The 21,755-nt window shown below is 33.0% G+C and overlaps 1 protein-coding gene across 1 annotated transcript in view; it reads right to left on the minus strand.

The window, feature by feature from the left end:
* Positions 1-21,755, minus strand: part of COL19A1 (collagen type XIX alpha 1 chain) — a 292,373-nt gene that overhangs the window by 118,911 nt on the left and 151,707 nt on the right. Inside the window, exon 15 of the mRNA XM_039853067.1 lies at positions 7,390-7,443. Within this exon, the coding sequence (XP_039709001.1) occupies positions 7,390-7,443 (54 nt within the window). The remainder of the gene's footprint in view (positions 1-7,389; positions 7,444-21,755) is intronic.

Below are 21,755 nucleotides of genomic sequence, written 5' to 3' on the forward strand. Positions count from 1 at the left end.
AAAATAATTTAATTGCAAATACAGACAATTGTCAGTGGTTTCTACCGGACTCTGAACTTGCTTCATTGAAAGTATGAGGTCATTTTATAGCTATGAAATTAGCACTGTGGAATAAGCTACCCTAAAGTGAGAAGAAATTTTTTTTTTTTTTTAACGATATGGAAGGCAGTTCTGACTTGCTTTGCTGGCTTTCTCTGTTCTATGAAGCTTTCACTGACTATGGCTAGGCTATCAGAGTATAATTGCACATGAAAAATATATCAAGCCCCACAAAAACAAATCAGCTTATGGAAAATTTTGCTTAGATGAGTCCCATAGTATGTGCTGATTTCACAGAAGCTGTGAGTTCATTGTCCTTTTTCCTAATGAGATTGATATAACTTAGGAATTATTAGAACGTAATTTATGTTATTTGTATTATCTTAGATAAAGCACACAAATCAGTTCAGAAACAAATAACCCAAAAGAAAAACAAGGCGTTTTTCCATGTACATCCTGGTGAATTTATACATGATCAGCAGTTTATGCACTAAACAAGCATTAAGGCTTCAGTTACTCCACCATGAGGACACCGAACCTCTTTCTGCTTCTTTAAGGAAAAGACCATAATCTACTTCATATTTGCAAAATTTTTTAGATACTTAATTTCATTATGAAGTTGGGCCTCATTAAGCTTCTGGGGTATTAGAATGTGGGCAACACTGGGCCTCATTAAGCTTCTGGGGTATTAGAATGTGGACAAAAATTCAGGTAAAAATTAAATAAAATTAGTTCAGTGGAGTGGTAGTGAAAATTGTCATTTTTCCTTAAATAATTTTTGTTGACCAATTAGACATTCTCTTTAATCAAGTCCTAATACCAGGCTGGGGATGAGAATCGTGACAATAGCTAACGTCACACAGCATACTTTTTATAATAGCTCTGTGAGGTAGAGATTATTAGAATATTCATTTAATGAGTGAGGAAGCTGAGGCACAGAGAGGCTGAGGAATTTGCCTAAGATTACACAGCAAATGAGTGGTAAAGCTGGGATTTAAATTCAGGTAGTCTGGCCCTAGAGCCTATGTTTCAGCCTCCATGTTATACCACATGTTGCTTGTACCCCAAGAAGCCAGCAGACATACTGCCTGCTCTGTCCTCCCAGACTTTTGTAGGATTGACTATCAGATTCCCACCCTGTTGAAGAAATATGACCCAGTGCCTTTGCCATTAAGCCTGGGCTGGTGCGAAAAGATGCATCCTGATAGAGGTGTTCTCTGTGTGGTTTAAAATGCAAGGAATCCAGACCCCAGAAACAGGCTTCAAAGCCAGCTTGGAGCAAGCACTTCAAAAGAAAGTAAAATCTGCACAAAAATGTTAAAAGGAGGGTTGGTTGCCTGGAGATGTATTTTAAAAAAAAAGGGTGGTTTTTGCCTGGAGAGAAAAATAAAAAGGCATGGGCAGAGAAGCTAAACTGAGAGCACAGTAGAGGAGTAAATGTAAGGAATTTTAAACACAAAATTTCTGTTTAGGATCCAGCAACAGAGTGCAAGAATGATGTGTCATTTTGGTCCAACCAAATTTCTATTTGGGAAAGTAAGTATAGTGGATTCACCAATAAATGTTTTTCAGAGACCTAGAGTGACCTCTTTAAAAAAGGCTTTGGTAATTTCAAAGCAACACAGATTATTGAAACATGTACTTCATGCCATGATAAAAGAGAAATCCAAGATTATGTTGAAATAATTTTTAAAAATATCTTGGCAGATTTTATTAAGAATATTAAAATATTTTATTAAGGAATCTATAGAATCTATATCTTAGAGGGAATGTTCATAAATGGCCATTCTTTTGAGATGTTTCATGTAAATGTCTATGAATATGTTAGTTGTCTGAAATCCTCCACTTTTCACTAACATAGTTTTCTGGGCGTCCATCTAGTTAGTGTCCTTATCTCTCTACCAGATTGCCCACGCTATCTCTCCTTCTTCACAATTCACCCCCTAATTCTCTCACACATTTTCTTACAATTATTTATTCCAATGCTCTCCTAGTTATTCAACTAAAACTGCTCTCTCATATGGATCAATGCCAGTCACTTCTCTTATTCATCATCTCTCCTCTTACTTCATTCCAGATTTTAATCCCTTGAACCCTCCTTGTATCTTAAAATGCTCTTTTGTTGATTTCTCAGCCCTGCAGTGTGTTGGTTCCCTTCCTGGCCCTTCTCTGTCCTCATCATGAGCTGAACATCCTCTGGGCCTCCAAGTAGGTGACTGCCCACAGTGTGCTCCTTCATTGCTATCTAATACATTCTCATCTGTGGCTTATGGTCAATATCTGACATTCATTGAATTTTAAAAACTGTGTTAATTTATAAAGGATATGACACTTGAAAATATGCCAGCCAAATTTTTTACTTGTAGGACTTTAAAAAGGTAACAAAGTGGGAAAAACGTTTAATGGCACATAAAAGATTTAAAGAAGAAAATCAGGAGGTTAAGAAAAACAAAGCCCACTAATCTCAGATATATGTCACCACCAAACATTGTGGAGGTTAAAAGCAGCTTTAGAATTTGAGAAACTTACTACCACTATATTTTATTAAATGAACACTTTATAATCTGAGATTTAGCAGCATAAAAGATAATGAAAGGAATAAAATTAACTAATGAAAAATTCAAACAGAACTTTGGTGTGTTACTTGGAAAAAATAATAGTCTTCTTGTGTTTATTGAAAACTCTACACAAAGGTTTAAATAGAAAAATAAAATGCATTTATTAACCAGAATTCTTATGCCTTAATAAAAATAATAGTAGTAATAGTAATAAGTTTCTACAATGTTTAGTATTTTTCAAAGTATGTTTACAAGTGATACCCATGTTTGAAACTCACAATTATGAGATATTGGTAGAGTAGAAATTACTATCTACTTAATCATCGAGGAAAACCAACAAATCAATAATTCGTTTAATTAAATTAAATGCTCAGCTTTTTTAAGGCCTAAGAGTGAGGTGCTTAAGACTTACTACATATTTTATAAACTTAATGATAGTCAATTCCTTCCTAGTCAAACAGCTGCAACCAAAACATAAGAGTTTCTTGACAATGGGTCAATACAAAGAATTTTAAATTCATAGATTTTTCTGTTGTTTTCTATTGTAAACTTTAATGAAATGAAAAATTATTGGTCTCAGTTTTCAGTATATGTGTATGTATGCATGTAGGTATGTACATGTACACATATCTACATACACTATATTTTATATGTCTAAAAGAGCTGAGTACAACCTAACTCTTGCACAGAGAAGAGTGGCACTAATAAGGACCTAAACATAAATATGTATGAATGCTCATTTTTTAAATTAATTTGCTTCCATTTCAAGTAGCTTATAAGCAGAATAAATCATCGAGTATATTTGGAAATAATCATTTGTAAACATGGATAATGTCAATCATACCTGTTCTGGCCACTCTCTTTGATAAATACAATTATAGAAGAGCACTAGCAATAATGACAAACCATGCCTAACAGCATATTTAAAATTCTATTACATTCTTTAGATTCTAACACCATGTTATTCTTGATAGAAGATAAAATAAAAGTAATATAAAATTATCTGGGTTATTCATATTTATAAACGGAATAAATTTGCATAAAACTGGTTGAACTTTACAAATTGAATGCATTTCTCTATAATTACCATGAAGAATACATAAGTTTAATTTATTCTTTAACCCATCTTCTGAAATGTAAGCTTTGCTAAAGTGCAATTTCAATTTGAAGCATTATTATTTTTAAAAAGCCTCATTTGAATATTTTTTCAGTTCAGTTAGTCTTACAAAGACTCATAATTATCCTACAAGCCAAATTAAGAAATGTGGGAAGAAGGTAAATTTCAAATGTATTTGTATATGAGTTGATTATCATGTCACAAAAATATGAATGGTAGACAAAATGGCAGCCTTTGCTGGTGTTACATAGAGTTGTCAGGCCCTATTCTAGTCAGGATTTATTAATGATCTGAATGAAGACTTAGAGGGTAGGCTGATTAAAATTTACGGTGATGTTAAGCTAGGAGATATTTCATTGGGAAAAATCCTAATATAATAGTATTAGGGACTAAAATCTGAAAGTTGAAGTTTAACAATGACAAGGATCAATTCCAACTCAGATTCAGAAAAGCAAGCACACAATAACAGGACGAGTGAAGCTCTGAGGGCAGAAGTTTTCACAAAAACAAGAGGTGGAGCACTGGACTGACCGCATGTCAGTGTTAGTCAAAGTGCAATGTTGTTATGCCCTTAAAACCTTGTTAAGAGGGTAGATCTCAGGTTGAATATTTCTCTCTCTCTCTCTCTCTCTCTCCTCTCTCTCTCTCTAAGCACACACACACACACACACACACACACACACTGGCTCTGCCATCTCTCAAACCACCTAGAGTATAAGAATTTGGGGGGGGGTTGAAATTAAATATGTTTATTACTATTACTATTACTATTACTATTACTATTATTATTATTATTATTTTCTACTTTATTGAGTTATAGTTGACAATTAAAAATTGTATGTATTTAAGGTGTACAACTTGATAATCTGATATACATTGTGACATATTCATTGCAACCAAGCTAATTAACATATCTATCATTTAACATAGCTACCTTTTTTATGAGTGGTAAAAACACTTAAGACTTACCTTTTTAGCAAATTTCAAGTATACAATATAGTATTGTTAACCTATAGTCACCATGCTGTACACGAGATTTCCAGAACTTCCCTTGCTTAACTGAAACTTTGTACCCCTTTGCCAATATCTTCCGATATTCCCCTCCCTCAACCCCTGGTAACCACCATTCTACTCTCTGTTCCTATTAATTAGACATTTTTAGACTCCACATATAAGTGAGAAGGTTCAGCATTGGTCGTTCTACGCCTGGCTTATTTACTTAACATAATGTCTTCCAGGTTCATCCATGCTGACACATCCTTGCTGGCAGGACTTTCTCCTTTTCTAAGGCCAAATAATATTCCATTGTGTGTATCTATATATACTTTTTTCTTTATGCAGTCATTTGTCAATGGACACTTAGATTTTTCCTGTGTCTTGGCCATTATTAATAATGCTGCAATGAACATGGGAGTGTAGATATCCCTACTCTATCTGTAGAAATTGTTATATTTTTGTGTTTCTGATAATTCTAACAGGAGTAATATCTCACTGGGGTTTTGCTTTGCTTTGCCCTGATGATTAGCAATGTTGAGCACCTTTGCATATACCTTCTGACCATTCGTATGTCTGCCTTTGAGAAATGTCTATTCAGGTCCTTTGCCCATTTTTTAACTGGATTATTGCTTTCTTTGCAACAACCCAAGTTACCTGAGTTCCTTCTATATCTTGGATATCACCAAGTATAAAATCATCAGTTTCCAGGAAGGGGTAGTTACTAGAAGGAAAATATTTCTTGGATGTTGAAGACAGAAATTAGTTCAGAAACATAGCTCTAGATGCAATAGACATTTTGGCTATCACTGTGAGAAAACAGGATAAGAAGTCTGGAAATTAACTTCACAAGGTCATTTCATCGATTCCTTGGCCCCCAGTAGGTTAAATGCTCAAGACAGCTACAAAAACATAAATCTAGGGAAGTAATTTTTAAATTTTTTCCTGAGACTAAAATTTTGATTCAGGTGGATTAATGAACTCTTAAATGGAAAGAGGCTGTAGAGCTAAAGGGAAACTACAATTGTATACACAGGTGTTCAAAGTAGAACCCAAATGTGACTACTTTGTAAATAATTTTAAAGTATCAGCATAGTTCCAGTTACTAGCAATGTACCCTATCCTAGTTGCTTAAAAACTTCAGTTTCTCCATGAAGATTAGAGTAGAACCTACTTCATAGGGCTAATGTGAGAATAAATTACATAATAATTATGAAGCATTTAACACATCATAAGTAGCCCATAAATGTTAGCCATTTTTAACAAAGTTTTAATTTTCTTAGCCATCAAATCTTATTAACTCCTTTTGTGTTCACAAAAATTCTGGACATAGAATTTTTTAAATTAAAACTTAGAAATCATTCAGTCTAAATCAAATCTTAATTGCAATTACCACCCCCCCCAAATGAATCAAGAATTAAAAACAGACCTGTTCTAGTGGAAGGCATTAGATTTAAAAAAGAAAACAATACAACACATACACAGAAGCCTTGGTTCAATCTCAGGCTGTAATGGAAGTATACTGCATATAGCAAAGGGCATACTTGCCACATTTTACTAGGTCCTAAATAAGGCTGAGCGTGTTCAGTCCCAGTCCTGACACCCCCAGAAGGCCCAGGATTGTTTTCTAGGAAAGACTACCAGAATGTGAGAGGGTCAGAAATTCATATGAGAAGAGAAAGAGTTAAGAGAATTGAAATTTTATTAACCTGATAAGAGATAAACCTTAGTAAAATACACCATTGGTCCTCAAATATTTGAAGGACTCTGACATATTTGCAGCAACAGACTTATTTGCCAGACGGCAGGACTGGAAATAATAAAAAAAAAAAGACTAAAAGACAGATTTGGTGTTATACACTGAGACGGTAAAAGATAATGTGGGATTAAGAGACAGAAGCCCCAAATTTAAGGCCTGGTTCTACTTTTTATTAGCTTTGATTTTAGACAAGTCACCTAAACTCTCTGAGTCACAGAATCCTCCCCGTAAGGTCAGAAGTTAATAATAATCATATGAGAAAGCATACATAAAATGTTTTGAGATGTAAAAATGATCTAAAAGAGTAATAATAATAAACCACAAGAATGGGGTGCCCCATTGCTAAAAGCATTCAGGAGAAGCTGAGTGCTTATTACTGCAGGGATTCTTTTCAGTAGGGATGATAACGCTACCTAGACTAGAGATGAAAGGTAATTGCTATACTCCCAATTGTAACTACAATTTATTCATATTCTACATAGTTTATCTCAAAGGAAGTAAATAGTAATGACAGAATTACAGAATCAGTAATGTCAATAATTTAATTTGGCTAAAGAATGTAGTTCATATCCACAATCCACAGAATTCATGAACAGGCTGGAATTCCACAAAGATACTCATCAACTTAACTCTGCAAATATCAGTATAACTAAAACTCCCCAAATATAACCAAATATGCTCTAGATCAAATTACAGTTAATTCATTTTACCCAAACTATATCTCTACATTTGTGCTGCCAATCTTGAAAATATATAGAATTTTCTGGATTGTTTTTGTCAAATTCTCTAATTTCAGTCTTTGGATAGTTGATACTCTCCTTATGCCCATCTGTTTGCTATATTTTGGTTTTATTTTAATTAGTGTTCAGAAATAAGTAACCCCTGAGCTAGCAATGCTTGCCAGTTGTTGCAAGTTTACTTACCCTCTGACCTTCCTTCCCAGGTGGACCTTGGGGCCCTTGAATCCCCAGGGAACTCTATGAGGAAAAAAAGACACATGTTAATAGACTGTTTCATGTACACCTGGCTCACAAAGAATGTCGTGGAAATTAATATCTAGTTTACAAATTAAACAAAAATTTTAAAATGATTTGAATTCTTCCAAGGTTAGACTATGTAATATATTAATAATGATGAACTGTCCTTCTTTTACTGGTTTATCTTGATAGTTAACTCCAAGGAAGAAAAAAAAAAGTAATTCCAAACCAGGTGTGAGGCCCACTGTCCACTTCCAGTGATGACTCCCACATAGTCAGAACCACATTTCACCAAATTACCATAAATAAATGGTAACAATATTTGCAAGCAGAAAAAAAAAATGCCTCTTTATGTATTTAAACTCTGTAAATACATCTATATTTGTGATTGATAGCTCTGTATAGATCTTCTAAGAAACTAAAACACATGATTATGACGTTACCTTCAACATGTCTATTCATAACATTTAATTTTTAGTATCATAGACATTATTTAATAATTTCTCATAATATTGTCAAGTGGTAGGGAAGATAATCATTTTTCAGATCGTAAGAAAGGCCCATGAAATCCCAGGTGTTGTTAATCTGGAAGTCAACTCTTCCTGATTCTTACAGATAGTTATTGTTATACAGGAATTCCAATTCATTGTGACAGTCAAAATGATAATGCTAGCTTTAAAAAATCTTCAGCAGTTAATGCTAAGTTGTTACTTCTGAAAGGTTTTTCTTAGTTTCTCCTGATGCTTCCTCCTTCCCTATTCAAGCTTTATGTGGGAGATTTAGGCCCATTTTCTTCTCAGTCCACATTCTCTTGCCAGTGGGCTTTGAATTCTCTAGGCCAATAATTCTAGATTTATAACCCTGGTTTATTTTCTAATTCAATTGTCCACATATCCAATTGTCTGCTTGACCAGACTCACTCCTTTTTTTCTTTAAAAGTCATGGCTACCTTAAAACTAAAACATCAGATGTGCTTGTGATGATCTATAATTATCTATCATGCATATTCTCATTTTTCATAGAAACTAAATTTTCAAAATGTTGTAACATGCATAATTTTACCATCTAATTTTATTTTGAATAGAAAAAAGTTATAGACATTTTAATTTTTTATTCAGATAGGTTTCATTTGATTAAAGTTGTCATAATTTAGCATAAATTATGGAAACTGATTTTTAAAAAACATTAGTACAAAAAATTCTACATGTATAAATAATCTTCAGTATTTCCTCAAATCTGACTCCTCCACAAAATACTAATGAAATGTATGTATTTATTACATTCATTTCATCTACTTTTGAAAAATTTAATGTTATAAGGACATGTGGAGCCTATGTTTTATTGATTTTGATAGAAATAAAAACCAGGGAATGAGAAAAGTGATTAGTTCTGTTTGTTGCTATAAAAAACACCTGTCAAATGTTATGTAACTAAGGAAAGTTGGCTAATTAGGCCAACTTTAGGATGGTAAATTCCTAATGTGTATAAGAAAAAAAATGTTAAAAATCAAAAATACCCAGAATTAATTACAATATAATAATAGGGAGCTGTATCATTATTTAACAGATTGACACAATCTTGGCTCTACATTAAGCTCTTCCCTTTTACCCTTAGGAAACTAGTGTCATTTCATGAATTAATCAAACTTATATATAACATTTTTGATACCCATCCAAATGCTGACAGCTCTTTCACTGTTTTTTAAAAGAGCTACTAAAACATATACACACCAAACATTCATCAAGAGATTACTATTAATTTTGAGCCACATATAATAAAAATTCCACTTTTTTCCTTTGAAAAAATTATATAACAAAAGCATACATAACACAAAAACATTAAACTTGATTTAAAATGTGTTCAATGGATTAAAAACTATTTTTGAGAGCCTTTTGTGTGCAATGTCCAGATAGCAAGATAAAGTACATTCGCCTACATAAACCCACTTACATGCCTCCTGAATGTTCATGATTCTGAATCCTCTCTCCACCCTTTTCCTTTCTTAAATCTAGGAATTCGGTGAAAAATTGTGAAATTATTTTAATCTCCAATGGATTACTCACTATTTGAATTATTCATGACCCATTTTAAATCCCAGCCACATTGTATTAGTGTTCAGAACATTTTCGAGCTGTATTTACCAAACATTAGTTGACATGTACATAGAAAAATGATATTAATATTGTCATTAAAAAAACACAGGCCAATCGACTATAAAAAATTATATTTTTTACAAATTAAAATTTGTAGATGATTTTTACAAATTAAAATTTGTAGATGTTTTACAATTATCCAGCTCATTCTTCCTCTCATTTAATAAATTCAAAAAATAAATTTACTTATTACTTACTATGAAAGTTATACATATACCTAAGCCCCAGTTTACTTAAATTAAACTTTGGTAGGGCTTAGCATTTGTCTCAGAACCCTCCCATAAGCCTTGTAAATGTCATTATTTGTATATTTTACTTTTCCTCTTAGTTGACTATGATTTCTAGAGGACAGAGGATCATTTTTTTTTTAAATCTTCTATCACACTTATAGAAGAGATTCAATAAATAGTAAATTGAATCGTAAGGAAGAAAACACTGAAATAGAATAACACTGGTTGGTGGTGGTGGTAGAAAACAGGGTTCTGCTCCACACATAATATTTATTTTCAAAACGTGGACTTGGACTTAAATACCACATTGGAGAGCTTTCAGTCTTGTCTGAGTTCCTCAACTAAAGCGATTCCTCCATTCTCTGATATCTAAGGGTAAAACTGCCTACTGTTCATTTAATAATAGATCATTTACAACCTATAATATCATCTCTATTACAGTCCTTATTTAAATATTTGACCACTACTTGAGATTTTACAGACATATATCATTTTTCCAGTTAGGGAATCATATCTTAAGTGCCTTTGTGCACACGGCATATTTGCATAATTGATACATTATTTTCTTTTCTGTTTAATTTGCCAAAGAATAATGCCTATCCACTTTTTCTACTTTTTTATCTATTTAGTCTGCTATGAAAATGACTGTAAACTGGATTATTCCTAAAATTTCACAAACATAAAGATTTATTGCCTTTCAGAAAGAGAAGCTTGAGAATATATTTAGGATATTCATGATATAAACATCTGCATATGTCTGTCAGGAATTTTGGACATTAAAAATGTTCACCAAGAAAGGAATTCGTAAGGCTGTACCTCTTTTGGCTAGGATAAAAATATGCAAAAATAGTCCAATCTAGTATGCTATTTTAAGTTCCAGTGGATAGCTATTACAGTGTGTTACATTTCATATAGCTCTCTCTCTGGACAATCTGCTGATTATTTAAGACCAGCTAGAGCTTATCATCATGCAAGCTCATGTAAATATTTAACTGGGAAATTACTTAGAATTAACTGGTTAAGAACAAAATTTTGAAGTGTTTAACAAATACAGCAGATGTTTAGTAGAGTTAATAGGGTAGGTTAATTGTATTGGACACATTTTTATTTGTGAAAAGAGGCAAGATATATTCATAACTTCTCAATCAAAGAAAGAAGCTGAAGTAAAAAAGGGAAGTTTCATTTTCATGTATTATTTGCACTCCCTTGCCAGGAATGTTACAGAACATATGATACCTAAAACTGACTTCAACAAAAATGTTATGCAAGTAAGTATATTTTAAGTGTTATGATTATTGCTTTAGAATATGCTTCATAGACTTGAAACATAAAATTAAACAAAAACCGAATAAATTCTTAAAATTCCACTAGGGCATTTTCTGTGTTTCAAATAGGCTATATAAAAATTAAAATTGAAAACAGAGTTTATCGGTTTTAACAGAAAATTTCATGCCTTTAATAAGAGAACAATGGGAACAAACTATAAGTTGGAGACATCATAACAAATAACAAAAAGCAAATAAGTAAAAATATAACAAACATATAGTCGAGCTATGGGAAGAGATTTTTATATTAGTTCTGAGAAGTAGCATTTAAAACGGTCTCTGTTAATAAATTAAAGGAGCAACCAGTTTTATGTTATTTCACAGAATTATAATGACACAAAAAAAGAATTTCCTGGGATCTTTGGAAACATGGCAGAGTGAGAGACGTCCCCAGATCTCTCCCCTTGAAACAATAATAAGCTGAACATCTAAAACTCAACAAAAAACACCCAAACTGCACACCAGCACATCTGAGCATGGGATCTGTGCAAAAGAGCTACTACAGGTCAGAACTCTGTCAGGTGGTGGACTGGGAGAAATAAAGACGCTGCTGATCACAGCCAGAACTCCCTGTAGGAGGAGGGGGAGCAAAGAAAGTGTGGCGACTTCTCTGAACAGCCCTGCCTGAGAGTGCTGTGAGCTCCATGCAGCCGGTGGCAGTGCCCAGTCATCAGGGCAGAAAGCAAAGAAACAGAGATGGCAGAAAAGTGGGGATGGCAGAGAAACAACAGTTGATTTTTACCAGTCACGGTTGCAAAACAGAAGCTGAGTCGCAGCCCCCAACCCTCAACCCAGAGGGCGCCTCCCCTCATTCCTTCCGAGACAGAATGCTGCGGAACCCCAGGGGAATCTGAGGAAACGCTATCGAAACTGTCACTTACATGGACAGGAACTGAAACTGAGGGTAGCGAGTGTGATTAAACATCTATAAGGGAAAAAAAGACATTATTAAGACTTTATATAAAGCAGAGATCCAAGAGGCTTAGATGCTATCTACTGGAAACCAAAAGAAAAACACCTTCTTCGCAACAGGCGAGGCACCATTCTATAATAAATCTTCTTTCTGGAAAAAAACAAACAAACAAATAAACAAAAACAAACACACTTCTATTAATGACCAGGCAGAGTAACAGTCCATTAAACACCATGAACAACATGGTGACAAGGCATCTCAGAAAGAAAGAGAAAAATCTTCAGAAAATAAGCTTACAGACATAGAAATATGCAACTTAAATGACAGAGAATTCAGGATGGTCCTTCTGAAAGAACTCAATTAGATCTGAAACGAATCATATCAGCAATTTCAGAAATTGAAAAAACAACTAGATGAGCAGAATGAGTTCTTTAGCAAGGAGACCGAAACTCCCAAAAAAGAACCAAATAGACCTTCTGGAGATAAATAACACACTGCAAAAGTTGAAAAATAAAATAACAAGCTTGGAAAACAGAGTCAACCAAATGGAGGAAAGGATCAGTGATATTGAAGACAGAAATCTAGAAATAAATCAGAAGGAAGAACAGAGAAACTGAAGAATGAAAAATAATGAAAGAGCAATACAAGAACTAGCTGATACCATCAGGCGAGGAAACAGAAGAATAATGGGAATTTTCAAAGGGGAGGAAAAGGAGCAGGGATTAGAAAGCATTTTCAGACAAATAGTTGATGAGAATTTCCCAAATCTAAGGAATGAGCTGTAGCTTGGAATTCAAGAAGTCAATAGAACACTCAATTATCTCAACCCCAAAAGGCCTTCACCAAGACACATTATTAAAACTATCAAAATTATCAAACATCAACGACAAAGACAAAATTCTCAGGGCAGCCAGGGGAAAGAAGATGGTAACCTATAAAGAAAAAACCCATTAGATTATCCTCGGACTTTGCAGCACGAACCTTACAAGCCAGAAAGGAGTGGAATCAAGTATTCAAACTATTAAATGAAAGCAACTACCATCCAAGAATAATGTATCAGCTAAGCTCTCCTTTAGATATGAAGCAGGAGTAGCGGTACTAATATCAGACGAAATAGACTTCAAAATAAAAAAGGTAAAGAAAGATACTGAGGGACGCTTCATAATGATAAAGGGAATCACGCACCAAGAAGACATAATACTTATTAATATCTATGCTCCCAATCAGGGAGGCCCAAAATATGTGAAGCAATTACTAACAGAACTAAAGGGAGAAACAGACCAAAACACTATCATGGTAGGAGACCTAAATACCCTACTGTCAGAAATGGACAGATCATCCAAACAGAAAATTAATAAGGAAATAACATCCTTAAATGATACATTAGACCAACTAGACATAATTGACATTTATAGAGTCTTCCATATCAAAACAGCTGCTTATACATTCTTCTCTAGTGCACATGGAATATTCTCAAGGATTGACCACATACTAGGAGACAGAGATAGCCTCAACAATTATAAGAGGATTGAAATCATACCAATCATATTCTCTGATCATAATCATTTGAAACTAGAGATCAACTATAAAAAGAAAGCGGAAAGAACCACAAATACATGGAGATTAAACAAAATACTACTGAAGAATAACTGGGTCAGAGAAGAAATAAAAAGAGATATCAGGAGATACATAGAAATGAATGACAATAATAGTACAACATATCAAAACTTTTAGGACATGGCAAAAGTGGTCATAAGTGGAAAGTTGATATCATTACAGGCCTACCTCCCAAAACAAGAATGAGCCCAAATAAATAACTTAACGCTTCATCTTAAAAAACAGAAAAGGAAGAACAAATGAAGCCTAAAGTCAGCAGAAGGAAAAAATCATCCACATTAGAGCAGAATTAAATGAAATTGAAAACAACAACAACAACAACAAAAACTAGTAAAAACAAATGTAACGAAGAGCTGGTCCTTTGAGAAGGTTAATAAAATTGACAAACCCCTGGCTAGACTCACTAAAGAAAAAAGACAAAGGACGCAAATAAACAAAATCAGGGATAAAAAACGGGAAATTATGACTGACATCACAGAAATACAAAGGATCATACAAGAATACTATGACAAAATGTATAACACCTAATTTAATAACCTAGAAGAAATGGACCAGTACTTAGAAAGATATAATCTTCCTAGACTGAATCAAGAAGAACTGGAAAATCTAAATAGACTGATCAGCAGTATGGAATTGAAACAGTCATCAAAAACCTACCAAAATTAAAAGTAGAGGACCAGATGGCTCCACCAGCGAATTCTACCAAACATTCAAAGAAGATTTAATACCTAATTCTCCTCAAACTCTTCCAAAAATCGAAGAGGAGGAAATACTTCCCAACTCATTTTATGAGGCCAATATTACTCTGATACCAAAACCTGGTAAAGATAACGCAAAAAAAGAAAACTACAGATCAATATCTCTCATGAACACAGATGCAAAAATCCTAAATAAGATACTAGCAAACCGAATACAGCAATATATTAGAAAGATTATACACCACGATCAAGTGGGCTTCACCCCAGGGGCACAGGGATGGTTCAATATAGGGAAATCAATTAACGTGACACATCACATAAACAAATTAAAAATAAGAATCATATGATCATATCAGAGATGCAGAAAAAGTCTTCGACAGATACAGCATCTACTTATGATCAAAACACTTAACAAATCGGTACACAAGGAAAGTTCCTTAACATAATAATGGCCATATATGACAAACCCTCAGCCAACATCATACTTAATGGTGAAAAACTAAAAACTTTCCTTCTGAGATCAGGAACAAGGCAAAGCTGTCCACTATTTCCACTCTTGTTCAATATAACATTGGAAGTCCTAGTGAGTGCAATCAGATACAAGAAAGATATAAAAGGCATTCAAATAGGAAATGGTGACATGATTCTCTATGTAGAAAATCCTAAAGACTCCACAAGAACACTACTAGAAACGATAATCAAATACAGTAAAATCTCTGGATGCAAAATAAATGTTCAAAAATCCATAGTTTACCTATACTCTAATAATGAAGTATCAGAAAAAGAAGTGGAAAAAATAATTCTTTTTGCAATTGCAACGAAAAGAATAAAATATCTAGGAATAAATTTAATGAAACAAGTGAAGGACCTAAATAATGAAAACTATAAGACCCTATTAAAAGAAACCAAAGAAGATACAAAGAAATGGAAAGATATTCTGTGTTCTTGGATTGGAAGAATGAACATAGTTAAAATTACCATATTACCTAAAGCATTATACAGATTTAATGCAATCTGTAAAAATCCTCATAGGCATTTTTTAAAGAAATAGAACAAAAAATCACCAGATTTGTATGGAAGCACAAAAGATCCCAGATTGTCAAAGCCATCCTGAGAAAAAAGAACGAGGCTGGGGGCATCATGCTGCTCAACTTCAAATTATACTACAAAGCAACAGTAATCAAAATGGCATGGTATTGGCAGCAAAACAGACTCACAGACCAGTGGAACAGAATCGAGAGTCCAGAAGTAAACCCATACTTATATGGGCAAATAATTTTCGACAAAGAAGCCATAAACATACAGTGGAGAAAGGAAAGCCTCTTCAATTTATGGTGCTGGGAAAACTGGAAATCTATCTGCAAAAGACAACTAGACTGTTGTCTATCACCGCACACCAAAATTAACTCATAATGGATTAAGGACTTAAATATAAGACCTGAAACAATAAAATCCATAGAAGAAAACATAGAAACTAAACTCAAGGACCTTGGACTTAAAGAGGATTTTATGAATTTGACCTCAAAAACAGGGGAAGTAAAAGCTAAAATAAATGAATGGGACTACATCAAATTCAAAAGCTTCTGCTCAGCAAAAGAAATCATCAACAAGGTAAAGAGAGAACCATCTGAATGAGAAAATATATTTGCAAGCAACACCTCCGATAAGGGTCTAATATCCAAAATATACAAAGAGCTCATACAACTCAATAACAACAACAACAAAACAAATGACCCAATCAAAAAATGGGTAGAGGACCTGAACAGACACTTCTCTCCAGAGAACATACAAATGGCCAATAAATATATGAAAAGATATTCAACATCTCTAGCTATTAGGGAAATGCAAATCAAAACCACAATGAGATACCATCCCTCACCTGTTAGAATAGCTAGAATCAAACAGGACAAGTAATACCAAATGCTGGAGAGGATATGGAGGAAAAGGAACCCGCATACACTGCTGGTGGGACTGCAAATTGGTACAGCCACTATGGAAAACAATATGACAGTTCCTCAAAAAACTAAGAATTGATCTACCATATGATTCAGCAATCCCTCTACTGGGTATTTACCCCAAAGATTTGAAAACCCATATCCGAAAAGATATTTGCACACCAATGTTCATACTTGGCATTCTGCTGTTAGCCCAGGACATGACCTTCAAGTGTCCTGTAATGAATGATTATTACAGGCTGTGTACATATGCTCTTACCACAAGCTGGAATATAACATTCTTATTCAACCATAAGAGAGAGATGAAATATGCCATTTGAGAGAAGACATGAGTGGACCTTGGAATGGCAATCATACTAAGCAAAACCAAAGCCAGACAGAAAAAGTTAAAAAATCACATAATCGTCCTTATATGGGATGATATAAACAAACCTAAAAGCAACAAATGAGCAGGACTAAGCAGACATGGACTATTTATAGTCTAGTAGTTTACTGAAGGACTACTGAACATATTTACTAAAGAAGAGAAAATATAAGTGGGAGAAGACAGTAGTGGAGTAAATTAGAGAGAGGGGTCACATATAGGGGGATGGGGAGGGTGAAGTGAGTAAAGGGGATCAAATATATGGTAGCTGAAGGAAACTGGACTTCGGGTGGTAACATACAATAGAATATACAGATGTCAAATTATAATGTACACCTGAAAATTATATAATTGTATTAACCAATATTACCCCAATAAACTTTAAAAATAATAAAAAAAATAAAGTGACAGAAAAGCTAGAAATCTGGCAGTCAAAGCCTAGCATAAAAAAAAAAAGAATTTCTCTTTGAGTGTGTAAGTGTTCAGAAAAAGAATTCTATGTTATATGTAAAAAAACCTATCATTTTTTTATAAGCAGTTGTCAATGCACACTAGGAAATAGATGTCTTTGAAATGAAAAATAGAATCTCTTCCATATACTAAAAAAAGCTCTTACAAACCTATCCACTAAACTGACAAGGGAAGAATAAGAGCTGTCACTAGAAATAAAACACTGTAAAATATTTTTGTGGACAAGAATGTTTCAGTTTTTATCATTAACAAATTCTATAACTGGATGGACAATTTTATCCTATCTTCAACAGTTTAAAAAAATAGAGGTCATGTGTGGTGCTTTCAAAACTTAATTTTATTCGAAAGCCCTGGCAGCATTTTAGACAAGAGACATATGAATTATGATTGTTCCATGTTGTTGCAAGGGCAAATTTTAATAATAATCTTTTTCCATGTTTTTTGAACTCAGAAATCATATCTCTTTTTATTATATAGATTCTGAAATAGCATGTTCTCAGCTCTACTGATTCAGCAATAATACTAGAAATGTTATAAATGGAATAGAAGGTATAGCCTGTAAATTTGGAATGCTATGGGACATGTAAGTCCCCCAAACTTTCTTCTAACAATAATTTCTGTCCCTTTTTGAGACATTCCATTTCCTAAGTTATATATATCCTCAGTTCCTTTCCACTTTGCAAATTATGTAGCACAGTGGATTGTATTTAATGGGTGTTCATGGATGAATGACTGCTAAGATTCTGATTCTTTACACTTTTGGTACTTCTGCTATAGTGAGAACATTAATTGCCATAGCTACAGAAATTCCAATTTAGAAACATATTATTCATCAACAAATCTCACCACTTGATACCAAAATAATTCAAGTTATTTTTAATTCTTATATGGCAGTATTGCAAAATAGATGCTATACTTTCACGTGGAGGAATTTACCATTCATTAGAGGAAGAAATATAACCTGAATTCTTTAATTGATCTCATTGCAAGCAAAAAATGGGTTAGTTTTTCAAAAAACATGATGCATGAAATTAAAGTATCTAATCAAACCATTTATTAATAAGTAATAGAATCAATCAAATTACTTAAAATGCTATAGCATTTAAAATAATGTTGTTTCATATTTGGTAATTATTCTCGATTCTTCTTCATTTATTTGTACCAAATAATTCTATATTTTGGTCATTTCATATTTTTCATTATTCTTGACTATGAAAAACTATGTAGATTTGCCTTATTTTGGCCCTAACCTAATAAATGAAATGGTTTGATTTCTGTTAACTCAAGGTTCTGTTGACAAGTAAAAATATTGATAGGCCATGGTCTGTCAAATCTATTTGTATCATCTGTCTTAATGATTTATGTGAAGACAAATATGATTGATTCAGTTTTAATGATTAGTCTGATCAAATAACAGTCTATTTTTGGGTTGGCCTTGCCATAGGTCAGTGGCCATGTAGAAACACGGCTTCACCGCACAAAGAAAGAATAATCTAAACATAGGTTGTTTTTAAATGTCACCTGACATCTTCCAAGGAATCGATAGCATGATAGAAATATAGTTTCAAATTTAATACCATCAATAACTTTTACATATGGGCTATGTGGTATAAACAATTAGACTAAAGGAAACTTAATCTAGGAATTTTAGGGTTAAAACATAAATCAATACAGAGCTATTCACACACCATATTAAAGACCTAGGTATTTAATGCAGACAATTGTGAAGATGGTTTATAAACTATCAGGCTAAGTGAGTTGCAATTGACTAAGGTGGCAAAAAACAAACTTTTAAGAGAAGGAAATGCTCCATAATGTAATAAAATTTTTTAAATATTAAAAACATATATTAAAGTACTTTCCTCTTTTTAACTTCTTTCTGCTGGCTGTCATCCTTTCTGCCAGAGGCATCTATTTTTCTCAGGAGGATTAAGATTGTAATACCATAATACAATGGAAAAGTCGGTATTCATCTTTTGATATCCAAGAAAGCACTGTTGAGTTCACACATAATAGTAGCCTGGAAGTTAGGCTCTATTAATAGAAGAGTGTTTCTAAATATCAAGTACCTCACCATAACAGATCAAGAAGTGTTTTCATATATCTTAAAGTTCAACTGAGAATCACTGAGGACAGAGGAAAGAGCAGATGTAAGGGTACCTCTACCAAACCAATGTAAAAAAGTCCTTTCCTTTGGTTTCCTCAATAAAGGGTTTCGAGAGAAGAATGGTGAATCAGTCAGACACCAGTCTTTTTGCTTTCCCTCCTTTTGGGAAACCAAGAGGAAGAAGGCATTAAATTTCTCAGTAGCAACACTGATGCTAGAAGACAATGGCGCAAAACTTTCATAATTATGATGAAAATAATTTTTGACCAAGAATTCTATACCAAGACAAACTACCCATCAAGTATGAGTAGAATAAACATTTTAAACATACAAAATCTCAAAAATTTTCAATCTCTTTCACAATTTCTTAATAATTTGCTTGAAGATGTATTCACATAAATGAATGAATAAAACCAAGAAAGGAGATGACAAGAAAACCAGAGGAAAAAAAAAATAGACCACAGGATGAGAACTTTTTAGTTAGCCTAGAAAGCTACCAGCCAAGGATGAAATAAAAGATCTGAATGGCACTCTCTCCAAATCAGAGACTCAATGAGAGAATTTGAAAAATATGGAAGGCGATTACAGAGAAAACACAAAGACAATTGGAAATCCTCCTGCAACACACACACACACACAAAAACTATTCAAGAAAGAGAAAGTATACTACTTGGCTCTGCAAATATCAATATTTACACAGTCATAAAAATGTGAACATTTTATATTTTTAAATAAAAATAAAACTATAACTCTATCAATCATTCACTTGTAGCTGGGCTTCTAGATTATTTCCATTCTTTTCTATTTCAAACAATGCTTAAATAAATAGCCTTGTATGTGTATAATTTCATAAATGAGTGAGACTATCTGTAGCTATATTTAGACAGAAACTATCAAATTGTATCTAGATATATACCTCAGAATTTATGGGCAGAATTTATGGGTGTGTTTCTCCACATTTTTCTCCATATACTGTACTTTCAAACTTTTTGATCCTTGATAATATTTTATTTTTATTATGGTAAGAATACTTAACATGAAGTCTACCCTCTTAACAAATTTTTAAGTGCACAATAAAATATTGTTAACTATAGGCAAAAGGTTGTGTAGCAGGTTTCTAGAACTTATTAACCTTATATAACTGAAACTCCATTCCTAGTTTCTCTCTCAAGCTTCAGGAAATTACCATTCTACTCTCTGTTTCTATGAATTTGAGGTATCACTTCACATCTATTAGGATGACTATTATTTAAAAAAAAAAAAGATAAGTGTTGGCAAGAATATGAAAAAATTGGAACACTTGTACACTGTTGATGAAAATGTAAAATGGTGTTGCTGCTATGAAAAACAGTATGGAGGTTACTAGAAAAAAAAAAACCCAACAAAACTACTATATAATCCAAAGTAACTGAAACCATTACCTTATAAGTCAAAACTAGTATCTCAAAGCCATTGTACTTTACATTTCTCTTATGAAGAGCGAATTTAGATGTCTTTTTGTATGTTCAAGGGCCATCTTATTCTTTCTTTTCTATAAACTCTGTTCACAGCCTTATGCAATTTTTTTTTAAACTGGGTTATTGGTCTTTTTTAAAATTTTGATTTGTAGAAGTCTCTCTATATATTAGGGAATCTAGTCCTTTACTATAATATGAGTTGTAAATATTTTTACCCAGTTGGCCATTTGCCTTTATAACTTATTATTATTATTATTTTTTTGCCATAAGGAATTTACTGTTCATGTAGTCAAATTTACTACTTTCATATTTATTTTTTGGGCTTTTTTATATTTAAAAAGTTATTCTTTATTAATTACTTTTTAAATTTCTATATTTTCCATAGGACTTCCCTGGTTTTGTTTTTCACTTTTTAAATTTTAATACATCTTATATGTTTATTGGTAAAGGGGTGATGAAAAGATCCAACTTTGTGATTTTTCAAATGCTACTTGGTCCATTTATTGAAATATGATGTATATTATTATGATCTTTTCAGAACTGTTTGTTTTTAACTATGTAAATTTACTGATTTGAAAAGTATTAAAATTTTATTTAAAACAAACTGATTCTCATAGTTCACTTATTGCATGCAGATTCAAATTCAGCATCTGCAATAGCAAGGAACTGCCTTTTGTCCCAAAGTGTCAATATTAAGCATTTTTAGGAAAGAAAATTTTACTATTAAGTTTTAAAATGATAATTTAGAATTCTGATGAAAACAGTTTAAAATATCTTTTGAAACAGAAGCAAACTATAAACAGGACAGAAAGAGCTATTCTCAAATCATTCATCTAATGAAAGGTATATAAATCACCTTCCTGTCAAATGAGCTGATGGTAGGTTTTCCAAAACATAAATCTTCTCTGGGGCTAAACATAAATCTTTCTAGGGCCTTAAGAATCAACTCTACTATATTTCTGCATGGAGTCAATAAAAATAGCTTTATAGTATAGAAAGTCTTCTATTTAATCAACAAATTC

Source organism: Pteropus medius, unplaced genomic scaffold (assembly GCF_902729225.1).
Source record: "Pteropus medius unplaced genomic scaffold, Ma_sr-lr_union100, whole genome shotgun sequence".
In the NCBI taxonomy this organism is placed as follows: Eukaryota; Metazoa; Chordata; class Mammalia; order Chiroptera; family Pteropodidae; genus Pteropus; species Pteropus medius.